Here is a 13825-nt window from a genome sequence, read left to right as displayed (position 1 = left end):
CATGAATTTTTGCCATCGTTCTCAATGACTTGTGGCACGGTGCGTTGTCTTGGTGGAACAACAATTTTTTCTTCTTCATATGGGGCCGTTTTGCCGCGATTTCGACCTTCAAACGCTCCAATAACGTCATACAATAGTCAGTGTTGATGGTTTTTCCCTTCTCAAGATAATCGATAAAAATTATTCCATGCGCATCCCAAAAAACAGAAGACATTACTTTGCCAGCGGACTTTTGAGTCTTTCCACGCTTCGGAGACGGTTCACCGGTCGCTGTCCACTTAGCCGACTGTCGATTGGACTCAGGAGTGTAGTGATGGAGCCATGTTTCATCCATTGTCACATATCGACGGAAAAACTCGGGTGTATTACGAGTTAACAGCTGCAAACACCGCTCAGAATCATCAACATGTTGTTTTTGGTCAAATGTGAGCTCGCGCGGCACCCATTTTGCACAGAGCTTCCGCATATCCAAATATTGATGAGTGATATGACCAACACGTTCCTTTGATATCTTTAAGGCCTATGCTATCTCGATCAACTTCAGTTTACGGTCATTCAAAATCATTTTGTGGACTTTTTTGATGTTTTCGTTGGCAACCACCACTGCGTTCACCGTACTCCGTGCTCATTTCACCACGCTTGAATTTTGCATACCAATCAATTATTGTTGATTTCCCTGGGACAGAGTCCGGAAACTCATTATCAAGCCAAGTTTTTGCTTCCACCGTATTTTCCCCCCTTCAGAAAACAGTATTTTATCAAAACATGAAATTCCTGTTTTCCATTTTTTTTTTAATTTTTTTCCAAAACATGAATCGATAAACATATTTATAGACCTACCACGCCCAGAAATATCCAAGTACAGACCAAATCAGAGTTGGTTTATATTGGGCCTATATCAACATCTTACAAAACGATAGCATTATTGAGGCGTTATCGTGATTACAACATACGTACAATGTAAATTTGTTTTAGAATTTCTACACCAAGAAAAAAGTGTCTTCGAAACTAAAGGAAAAAATGTTCATCAATTTAGTTTAGCCATTTTATTTCCATTAAGTTAAATTTTTGTGTGAAATAATAAAATTTACTTGTAAAAAAAAATCCTTGTAAAAAAAATCCTAAACTGAAAGCAGTTAGGAATAGTTCATTAACTAGAAAAAGGCATGGAATTTTACTAATACTGTTTTCATCGCTGGGTATAAGAAGTTACTACTGCACAAAAAATTTAGTAAAATTTCTTATAAAATGATAATTCTGACTTCCTTTATTATAGAAAGCTTATCATACATACGAATAACACTTGGCATAGAAAAATATTTTAGTTCATTCGTACTAAGAAGTATTCAATCTTTTCAAAACTTAAGGAACATACTTGTTAGAAAATAGGAAATTTTCCTATATATCTTTTCTCTACCTGTAATCGATACCTGTCATCGATGTAATCGATATATTCGCGTGTGGGTTGTGTTTTTAGTTGGAATCGCGTTGTTATGGTATACGGAGGAATTGTTAAAAAAATAATATAATAAATAACAAACAAAATATATAAAATATTTGTTATTTTAAATTAGTGAGAAAAAATTATATTCGTGATGGTGTATAAAGAAAGAAAACAGAATAACAACCCCTTCATGTGTCCTCATTTTGGAATCTTCAATTAACAGGTAACATTCAGTGAAGCTAACCTTTTGGGAAAAAATTGGTTTATGATTTTTTATTTGAAATTGTAAAAGGAGGACAAAATCGTTACGCAGCAACTTATTTAAAGTGAAAGGTACAAGAAAAACATGGATATTGGAAATAGTGGAATAATAAACTAATATTTCAAGGCCAGTCGATGCTGTTGATTCTTAATAAATACACGCAAAAAAAAAACGTTTGGAAAACGTGCACCGAAGACGTTTTTCTTTTGTTAGAGTTTTTTGAATTGCTTCGAAAATTTTAAATTTTATCACCAAAAAAATTCGTTTGTTACAAAATTTTTATTTTTTCAATAAAAAAAGTTATTTTTGAAACAACAACACAGTCCATTTCGTTTATATCAAACACTGTTCTTTTCTGACTTTAGGTCTTTAATAAGACACATTTTACAGTTCAAAATTTAATATACTACAATGTAATGTTGAAAATTTTTTCGGAATCTTCCGAACATATCTGGAATATATGTAAAAAAAAAAAAAACAAAAAAAAAACTTTGGTCGAAGCAGGGATCGAACCCACGACCCTTGGCATGCTAGTCGGACGTAACATCCACTGCTCCACGGTGCCAAACTAAATGTTTGTTTCTGTTAAATAAACTTTGTTTATTCGGTTCGTGGGCGCCGCAAGCTATGCTATATAAATATAACTTATATGGATATTTATCTATTGATGACTATAACAGGTACATAGCTCAGTGGTTAGTGTGTTGGCTTACAAAGTCCATGGTCCGCGGTTCGATTCTCCGTCCAGGCGAAAGGTAAAAAAATTTATAAAATCGTATAATTTCTTCTACATTGTTGGTATTACAGGAAAAGGTGTTAAGAACTCAAAAACCTCGTCGATGTGAGAAAGATGTGAGGGAAAATGCAATTAGCAAGAAAACAATGTTTTTTTAGTTTGTCTTTATGAAATTGTTTTTACATCCTGGAAAAGAATAAACGTTTATCACAAAAAGTATATACTTTTCTTCCAAATACATTTCCTTACAGCGAAAAGCAAATGAGAAACGTACTTTGTTTGTCTAAAATTTCGTTTGGGAGGAAAGAATTATTTTTTTGCGTGTATATTTAATTTATTAATAAAACCTGTCTTTTATCGAAGAAAAAAATTGCCTATATAAATAAATAAAATTGTATTTAAAAACGAAGATAAGCAAACAACAAATATGTAAGATTTGTCCAAATTAATGAAAAAAGTTCAATAAAATCATTCCATATATGAATTCAATTCAGTTAAACTTTTTCATTCTGTAGTATAGTGGTACATAAAGATAGGAAAATGTTAACTAATATTTGGAATTCATTCTACATAATTTCAACGAAAATCACAAAAAACTAAAAAAAAAAAAATTTCTTCACAATGAGTTCATTTTAACTTAAAGAAGGCGTCACTTTCTTCTGGGTGTACCTGACCAAGTCGGAAATCGATAATTCGATGTGTTACAAACGGTATAACATATTTATGAAAAAACAGTGAACCCACCAGGAAGAAAGCTTTTGGTTAATTTTAGAAAATTTTGAATATTTTTAGAAAATTTTAACTAAACAGTATTACAAACGCTGATATCACGCCGATATCACAAAAATAACTAAATATTTTTCGATAAATTCAAAAATTTGAATGAAAAAAATTTAAGTTCAACATTAATGTACAAGGGAGCCACCGTGGTGTAATGGTAAGCATGCCCGTCATGCATACACAAGGTCGTGGGTTCGATTCTAGCTTCGACCGAACACCAAAAAGTTTTTCAACGGTGGATTATCCCACCTCAGTAATGCTGGTGACATTTCTGAGGGTTTCAAAGCTTCTCTAAGTGGTAGCCGTTCGGACTCGGCTATAAAAAGGAGGTCCCTCGTCATTGAGCTTAACAGGGAAACGGGCAGCACTTAGTGATAAGAGAGAAGTTCACCAATGTGGTATCACAATGGACTGAATAGTCTAAGTGAGCCTGATACATCGGGCTGTCACCAAACCTAACCTAATGTACAAGAATGACATACGAAGTTAATGATGGACGCATTTGTAGCAAAATTAACAAATTTAAAGAAATAATGGGCTATTTTGTGAGAAATATGAATTTAGTAAATCTTTATGTTTAATTTGTGTATAATTTTTTCACGTTTTTTAGTTCATTTAACTAACGTACGCAAACAATCATTGGAATAAAGGAAACTTTCTCCAAACATAATACTTCCATGAACTAAAATAAAGTTAAATTGGCTTTTGTGAAATAGAGAGTTCACTTTCTTTAAGTGTACATCTATCACTCCCCATGTGATGTGACAGATGTACAGAAAAATGTGTTGACCAATACGACTTCTATACCCTCAAGAAGAGGAAACGAGAGGTAGGTCTCTATGGAGGCTTTACCAAAAAAGGTCCGAAAAAATTCAACAGAGTTAAGTGCTATATCAAACCATTAGGTTTATATAAGAAGTCAAATCGGAAGGCCGGTCTTTATGGGAGCTGCAGCAACCCATGGACCGATACACACCATTTTCGGCACATCCTTTTGTGTGGTCCTTATTTCTCCTCCATCAACCCTGCACCATGACTTGGACAAATACACACCACATTCAGCACACCTATTTGTTGTCCTTAAATACATCTAGATTTAAATTTCACGTTAATGTGATAAAAATTTGGTTATATGGGGCTAACCCAAAACATGAACAGAAACACATCGTATTCGGCACAGCTATTTTTTGCCCCAAAATTTCTGTAGAATTCTAGTCGGATAAAAACTACAGTTCTGGAAGCCAAAGAATCAAACCGGGAGATCGGTCGATATTGGCTATTCCAAAACATGGACCGATAGAGCCAATCTTCGAACTTTACAAATTTCTGCTTAATGAAGTGATTACAATAAGCAGACAGACGGATATGGTTATATCCTTTTGGAATTTCACCTTAAATAGAATATCTATATTTTTTATAGTCGGACATCTTTGTTCCGATGTGTTACAAACGGAATGACAAACTTATTATACCACCATGACCATTTTTTCATTAACCTATAGCACAAAATACAGGTAATTGATTGCAATCGAAGACTGGGCTGATGATTTTTTACCCTCCACCATAGGATGGGGTTATATTAACTTTGTCATTCCGTTTGTAACACATCGAAATATTGCTCTAAGACCCCATAAAGTATATATATTCTGGGTCGTGGTGAAATTCTGAGTCGATCTGAGCATGGCCGTCCGTCCGTCCGTCTGTTGAAATCATGCTAACTTCCGAACGAAACAAGCTATCGACTTGAAACTTGGCACAAGTTGTAGTAGGTCGGATGGTATTGCAAATGGGCCATATCGGTCCACTTTTACGTATAGCCCCCATATAAACGGACCCCCAAATTTGGCTTGCGATCGCTCTAAGAGAAGCAAATTTCATCCGATCCAGCGAAATTTGGTACATGGTTTTAGTATATGGTCTCTAACAACCATGCAAAAATTGGTCCATATCGGTCCATAATTACATATAGCCCCCATATAAACCGATCCCCCGATTTGGCTTGCGGAGCCTATAAGAGAACCAAATTTCATCCGATCCGGCTGAAATTTGGTACATGGTGTTGGTATATGTTCTCTAATGATCATGCAAAAATTGGTCCACATCGGCCCATAATTATATATAGCCCCCATATAAACCGGTCCCCATATTTGACCTCCGGAGCCTCTTAGAGGAGCAAAAGTCATTCTATCCGATTGAAATTTGGTACGTGGTGTTAGTATATTGTCTCTAATTTTATTAATTTTTTCTAATTTTTGTATTTCTTCATTTGAAGCTGGAAATCAAGTAAATACGATTTATTTAGACTTTGTGAAAGCTTTTGATAAGGTATCACACATTATATTGGCCAAAAAATTGTTAAAGATGGGTTTTCACTCAAATTTCTTGAAGTGGATTATTTCGTATCTTAATGGAAGAAAGTATGTTGTATCGATTAATGGTTGTAAGTCAATGCCATATACAGCTATATCGGGTATGCCACAGGGCAGTATTCTTGGTCCGCTTCTCTTTAATTCGTTTATTAATGACATTTCTTCGTTTATCTCATACTCCCATTGCCTGCTATATGCAGATGATATGAACAATTTTAAGAGCGTGAGATCTCATTTAGATGCAACTTTATTGCAGTTAGATCTCAAATCTATTGAACGTTGGTGCTCGTTGAATGATTTACATTTGAGCTCAGAAAAGAGTTATTACTTATGTTTTTCTAGACTGAGATGTCCCATATTTATGGAGTATTATATTAATAATAAACTGGTTAAAGAAGTTGATGAGAAATTGGATCTAGGCGTATTTTTCGACTCCAAATTGTCATTCAATAGACATATAGATTATATAATGCCTCAAGCGTATTCATCACTAGCTTTTGTTAAGCGTAACAGCCGGGAATTTAGTGACCCTTACGTGCGAAAAATATTATATTCTTGCTTCGTTAGACCAAATTTAGAATATGCGCACTTGATTTGGAATCCTTCTATGTGCTCACAAGTGAATAGAATTGAGAAATTGAAGCGTAAATTCGTAAAATTTGCTCTTATTTCTTTGAACTTCTGTTTACCTTTGCCGTCATACGAATCGAGATGTAAGCTTATTCATCTACCTACACTCATTAATCGCAGGCATATTCAGGCTATGTTATTTGTTTATAAAGTTATTTGTGGAATTATAGATTGTTCTTATATTCTTAATCTAATAAGTTTCAATGTACCATGTAGACGTTTAAGAAGAGTTGAAATGTTTAACATACCGATGCATAGAAACAATTATTGTATGAATAAACCAATTTTAAAGGCCTTAAGAGAATTTAATAGAATTAATTTGATCTGTGATCTCGATTTTAGTTATAATTTACAAAGATTTAAAGATATTTTAGATGTTATTGATTTTTAGCCAGTAGTCTGAAAGGATGTACTATTCCATAGACGAAATGAATAAATAAATAAATAAACAACCATGTCAAAAGTGGTCCATATCAGTCCTTAATTATATATAGCCCCCATAGAAGCCGATCCGCAGATTTGACCTCCGGAGCCTCTTAGAGGAGCAAAATTCACCCGATCCGGTTGAAATTTGGTACGTGGTGTTCGTATATGGTCTCTAACAACCATGCAAGAATTGGTCCATATCGGTCTATAATTATATATAGCCCCCATATAAACCGTTCCCCAGATTTGTCCTCCGGAGCCTCTTGGAGGAGCTAAATTCATCCGATCCGGTTGAAATTTGGAACATGGTGTTAGAATGTGGTCTCTAACAAACACGCAAGAATTGCTCCATATCGGTCCATAATTATATATAGCCCCCATATTAACCGTTCCCCAGATTTGATATCCGGAGCCTCTTGGAGGAGCAAAATTCATCCGAAGCGGTTGAAAATTGCAACGTGGTGTTAGTATAAGACCGCTTATAACCATGCCATAATTGGACCATATCGGTCTATAGTTATATATAGCCGATCCCCAATCACACAAAAATTGGTCCATATCGGTTCATAATCATGGTTGCCACTCGAGCCAAAACTAATCTACCAAAATTTTATTTTTATAGAAAACATTGTCAAAATGTTATTTCTATAGAAAAATTTGTCAAAATTTTATTTCTATAGAAAATTTTGTAAAAATTTTATTTCTATAGAAAATTTTGTCAAAATTTTATTTCTATAGAAAATTTGTTCCAAATTTTATTTCTATAGATTTTTTTTTCAAATTTTATTTCTATAGAATTTAATTAATTATATACTTATATACGTATTTAATCGGCCTTTTTTAGTTTAATATATACCACGTATGGACTATGTGGTATATATTACGGTGTTAGGAAATTTTAAGATACCTTGCCATCGGCAAGTGTTACCGCAACCCAAGATTGTGAATGACAGTCTTCAGAAGAAGTTTCTACGCAGTCCATGGTGGAAGGTACGTAAACTTCGGCCTGGCCGAACTTACGGCCGTATATACTTGTTTTTATTTAAATTTAGTTTTGTTTTTATTTAAATTTAGTGGATTGTGAATTACTTAGGTATCAAAATACACAGGTCATCCCTTTGCGTTTTCGGCATACTTAGTAAATATAGTTTGGTAAGATGCAGTGAATTAAAAATCAATTTAAAAAAAATCTCAAAATTTAAAAAATGTACAACATTGATATTATATATCAGAATACAATTTTTATTGAACCAATATTTATTTTTTTTAATAATGTCTTAGGTTGGTAATTTAAATTATGCCTCACCCGCAACAGTGTCACGCGCTGGTATGGTCTATGTCGATCCGAAAAATCTACGTTACAGTCCCTATTGGCAACGATGGGTCTTAACACGTCCCGAATCTCAAAGAGAACTTCTTAATGTAAGTAGGCCACTGACAACCCAATGACCACAGCTTCGTTGTGCAACAATCAGCACAAGTAACTAAGAGATATTCTTCTTCCCATTTGCAGGATATGTTTGAAAAAATCATAACGCAAGCCATAGCCTTCATACACGAAGGCCTCGATGGGACGTCACAAGGTAATCCTTTGAAAACAGTAATCATGCAAACGGAATTGAATATGGTTGTGCAATTCTGCAATATGTTCGATGCTCTCTTACCACCCTTTGAGAAACAGGATGATTTGGCTCTGGGAACACCCGCCCCAGTGGCCTATGATACGGATGCACTGGAGTGTGGATTTATACAATGTATTTACTCCTCGTTGGGTGCCTGTTTAATTGAACATGATCAACCCGTGTTCGATGAGTTTTTAAAGCGTACTTCTGGATTTCCTTGTGTCCAGGATTCAAGGGAAAAACCAGCCACGGGAGGCCAGTTGCCCACTTGTAAGGCAACATTGTATGAATATTTCTATTGCCGCGAAAGAGGCTGTTGGTTGGCATGGGAATGGGTTGTGCCAGAGTACAAGCATAATCCTCAAATGAAATTCAGTGAGATTCTGGTTCCTACAGTCGATAGCACACGCACCGTTAACGTGTTATCATTGAATAGTGATGTAAGTTCCATGGGGTTACTCGAAATGAATTTTGGTGGTTGGGGAAGAGATTGAAAGCGTCAGTCATTTTACTCATCATCTCTTAATTTGATGAGGCCTTGTTCAAATACCATGGGACATGTGGATACCATTAAATAATTTGAATAAATTCCGCCGGTTTTTTTCAGATCAAACGTCCGGTTCTATTGGTGGGAGAGGCAGGCACTTCCAAAACCGCTATTATTTCCCAATATTTAAGAAGTCTCAACAAGGATGTCAATGTAGGTATCCCAATCAATGCATTTATCCATCTACCTTTTATCGCCAGAATTGGAATAACCCATTCGGAAAGTGTGGCTCAATTAATTAAGGCACGCACCCCAAATCTCCCCATTCCACATCTTCACATAAGAGCGAGAGAACAAACGATGGATGATGTTCATCAACAATTTGTACAGTTCCATTTTTTCACATTCAATTTTTGTGACTCTTTCCCACAGATTTTATTGAATATTAATTTTTCATCGAGAACTTCATCCATGGATGTGCAACGAACACTAGAGGCGGCTGTGGAGAAACGTACAAAGGACACATTTGGTCCACCGATGGGAAAGAAGATTGCCTGTTTTATTGATGACATGAATATGCCGCAAGTTGATGAGTGAGTAGATGCAAATGAAACACACTGCGATACATCTTCAAGAAATTGGGGGTTTTGGTATGAGTGTGTGTATGTGTCTTTGCACGTCCCAAGCGAAAGGATATTTTTTAAAGGACATTTATGATCATTGTGCAATGGTGGTATTTTAATCCACATACTAAAAACTTTAATGACATCCCCGTAGTCTTAAGCACCATATTGGGATAGAGATTGAGCGTAAATATTTTCAAATGAAAAGATAATTTGGAAGCGAACCCTTTTTGTACCCACCACCATAGAATGGAGACGTATAATAAGGGTATAATAAGTTTGTCATTTCGTTTGTAACACATCGAAATATCGATTTCCGACTATATAAAGTATATATATTCTTAATCAGGGATAAATTCTAAGACGATTTAACCATGTCCGTCTGTCCATGTGTTTGTTTGTTGTAATCACGCTACAGTCTTTTATAATGAAGCAATCGTACTGAAATTTGGCACAAACTCGTCTTTTGTCTGCTGGCAGATCAAGTTCGAAGATGGGCTATATCGGTCCAGGTTTTTATGTAGTCCCCATATAGGCCGACCTCCCGATTTGGGGTCTTGGGCTTATAGAAACCGTAGTGGTATTTTAGGACCATAAAGAGAAACCGTAGAGGTATTTTAGGACCATAAAGAGGTGTGACAAAAATGGTGAGTATCGGTCCATATTTTGGTATAAACCGATCTCCCGATATTACTTCTTGGGCTTATAAAAATCGCAGTTTTTATCCAATTTGCCTGAAATTGAAAATCTAGAGGTATCTTAGGACTACAAAGAGGTGTGCCAAAAATGATGAGTATCGGTCCATGTTTTGATATAGCCTCCATATAGACAGATTTCCCGATTTTACTTCTTGGGCTTATAACAATCGTAGTTTTTTTTCCAATTTGCCTCAAATTGAAAATCTAGAGGAATTTTAGGACCATTAAAAGGTGTGCCGTAATGGTGAGTATAGGTTGATGTTTTGATATAGCCCCTTTATAGACCGATCTCTAAATTTTACTTCTTGGGTTTATAGAAACCATAGCTTTTATTCAATTTGCCTGAAATTGGAAATCTAGAGGTATTATAGGACCATAAATAGGCGCGCCGAAAATGGTAAGTATCGGTCAGTTTTAGTATAGCTCGATCTCCCGATTTTACTTTTGGACTTATAGAAACCTTAGCTTTTACCTGTTTTGCTTGAAATTGTAAATATACTGGAATTTAAGAATTAAAAAAAATTATATCGGATTTAGTTTTATCGGTCCATTTGGTAAGGCGAATTTCACTTCTTAAGGGTATAGAACGCGCACTGATCATGAAAATTGCTTGAAACTGAATGTAAAATTTCCAGAATTTACTTCTGGTAATCATTTTAGTAATGGGTATGAAAATCTACAACGTTTAGATTTCAAATCAAGGCGTAATTTCATCATTATCTTGCACACTTACAAGAGATTTCTCTAAAACTCAAACAAAAATGGTTCTTATAAATCCAGAATCTTGTATCGTCTTCATAGGTAAAATCTTTAAATTTGTCTTCGGGAAGTGTACTGGTTGAACTGCTCTGCTTGGTAGAGTGTCTCTCATCAAACCCCCCTGAAATTTCAAAGGAAACTATAATACTTGATTCATGGTGGTGGGTATTTAAGATTCGGCCCGGCCGAACTTACAGCTTCATATACTTGTTTTTATTTCTATCGCAACATTCCATCAGTATTTGTTGACATTTTCCTGGAGCAATTGGCTTCGAATATCAACATGGGATTTTAATGAGCAAGGTCCAGGTGACTCGAAAATGTACGAAAAGACAGTTTTTCATATGTTTGGGTGTAAAAATTATATATTTGGAACTCAAATTTTGTAACACAATATTTTGATGTTTTTATGTTCATAAACTAGCATAACATGTCATATATGTTGACATATATGTTAGAACATGCTATGTTTGGGACATAAATATTATATGCTTGGATGCACACATATATTAATATAGAAATAGCTATAAACATGTATGTGTGTTTAGAAAGAGAGACCTAGAGAGTAAGTAAAAGAATGGAAGTAAATACCCAATTGGCGCCTTAAATATAAATAATAAAATATATCCACACAAAGAAAATTTCATTAAAAGTTTTTTCTACTAGTGTTTGCCTAACGTGAAACATAATATGTTTGAACAATACAAACAATATGTTGTTCGGACCAAACCTGAAAATATATATGCTTGAAGGATATATATATTTGAGGGTGTAACACATGGGATAACGGACAAAAATATCCAATGTTGTATTAGCATATCACCGATTCTAGTTGTGCGAGATCGAGTTTTTTTTACATGCAGACACCCATCAGAAAATTTTAACTAAACTGTATTACAAATGCAGATGCCACGCGGATTTAACAAATATAAGTAAATATTTTTAGGCAAATTGCAAAAATTTCTTTACCATAAAAATGTCTGAAGTTCATAATGGACGCATTATTGGTGAAATTTATAAATTTAAAAAAAATTGTAACTAGTTTGGGGAAGATACGAAGTTAGTAAATCTTTAGGCTTCACCCACCTTGTCCACCTTTTACAATTTCAATACCTACAATACAAATATAAAAAAGAATCCAAAACCAATTTTTTCACAAAAGGTTAGCGTCACTGAATATTACCTGATAATTGCAGATTCCAAAATGAAGTCGGATGAAGGGGCTGTTATTCTGCTGGTGTTTTCTTTTTTATAAGCCAATTTTCAAAAAACGAACATTTTTCTCACTAATTTAAATATATTTTATTTGTTTTTTATAACATTATTTTACTATATTATTTTTTAACTATCTCTCAGTTGGAATCGTGTTGTTATGATATCAACACGATTCCAACTAAAAACGCAACCCACGCGCAAACATATCGATTACATCAAAGACAGGTATCGATTACAGGTAGATAAAAGAAATGTAGGAAATTTTCCTATATTCTAACAAATGTGTTTCCTTAAGTTTTGAAAGGATTGAATACTTCTTAGTACGAATGAACTAAAATATTTTCTATGCCACGTGTTATTCGTATGTATATAGCTTTCTATAATAAAGGAAGTCAGAATTATCATTTTATAAGAAATCTTACTAAATTTGAGGTATTAGTTCGGTTTTTGTTTATTTTTACGAATTCTTTGTTATCAGTGAATAAAATTTTCTTGTTCAGTAGTAAATTCTTATACCCAGCGAAGAAAACAGTATTAGTAAAATGCCATGCCCTATTCTAGTTAATGAACTATTCCTAACTGCTTTCAGTTTAGGATTTTTTAACTGAAACAAGTAAATTTTATTATTTCACACAAAATATTAACTGAGTGGAAATAAAATGGCTAAACTAAATTGATGAACATTTTTGCCTTTAGTTTCGAAGACACTTTTTTCTGGGTGTTCATATGTGTATATTTTCCCCCTTTTTTAGTTCATTTAACGAACGTACATAAAAAAGTTAACGTCAAGAAAACTTTCTCAAAATATAATAATTCCATGAACTTAATAGAAATAATAATTGGTTTTAGTGTCATATAAGGTTCACTTTTTTCAGTGTACCATTTCAGAGCTGTTTTCAACAGACCAAACAATGAACCCCTGGAATGCTCCGGAAACCCAGGGAAAATCGAAATTGCCGATTTGAAAAAAATGTATATACGGCCTTAAGGCCGAATTTTACCGGCTGGACCGAATCTTAAATACCCACCACCATGAATAAAATATAATAGTTTCCTTTGAAGACTTTTCGTCGTAGTTACTTCAAAATATATTGAATTTCAATTGGATTTGATGACAGATACTGTCTCAAGCAAAGATATGTATCAAGTTATGGGTCGATACAGACTTTATTCGGTAAACCCATTTATGGATCTAAAAAAAATTTGATTTCCAGGGAAATCGGATAAAAATGTTAATGTCTTGAATGTTTCAAAAAGTCAAATCGGGATATACGGGTCTATACCGAAAAATGGACAGATTCTTATCATATTCGCCACACATATTTACGGACGTAAATTTGAATTTGAATTTCAGGCAAATAGGAAAAATCTAGAAAATCTAGAAGTTGCATTGTAAGGGGGCTATATCAAATCTTGGACCGATCGTGACCTGTCTGTAGATAAAGAAAGAATCTGTACCAAATTTCAGCACGTGACTCACAATAATTTCTTGTCAAGGACACACTTCTAGTACAAGATGGGCTTCAATGTTCACTGGATGTAATAATTATTACATCCATTGAACATCCATTATAACGATTGTCTTAATATTCTTATGTCTTAAATCCATCTGGAACTTCGTTTACGCAGTATTTATTACTTTCACAATTACTTTCCCACCACCATTGCATGGTCAAGAGAAGTCTTGCGAATTTTCCAACTGGACAATCGAAGCCTCATCGATTTCCGTCGACTACACATGCTCACATACATATTGTGAATTATCAGAATTCCA

General features: G+C 34.4%; 1 protein-coding gene across 1 annotated transcript in view; it reads left to right on the top strand.

The window, feature by feature from the left end:
• The window catches only part of Dhc98D (Dynein heavy chain at 89D), a 252715-nt gene that overhangs the window by 154698 nt on the left and 84192 nt on the right, over positions 1-13825 (top strand). The window contains exons 34-37 of the mRNA XM_075295234.1: positions 7929-8069; positions 8161-8709; positions 8877-8969; positions 9189-9349. Of these exons, the coding sequence (XP_075151349.1) occupies positions 7929-8069; positions 8161-8709; positions 8877-8969; positions 9189-9349 (944 nt within the window). The remainder of the gene's footprint in view (positions 1-7928; positions 8070-8160; positions 8710-8876; positions 8970-9188; positions 9350-13825) is intronic.

Source organism: Haematobia irritans, chromosome 1 (assembly GCF_050003625.1).
Source record: "Haematobia irritans isolate KBUSLIRL chromosome 1, ASM5000362v1, whole genome shotgun sequence".
In the NCBI taxonomy this organism is placed as follows: Eukaryota; Metazoa; Arthropoda; class Insecta; order Diptera; family Muscidae; genus Haematobia; species Haematobia irritans.
The sequence above is the reverse complement of the archived record's forward strand: the minus strand, read 5'-3'. Positions and strand labels throughout refer to the sequence as shown.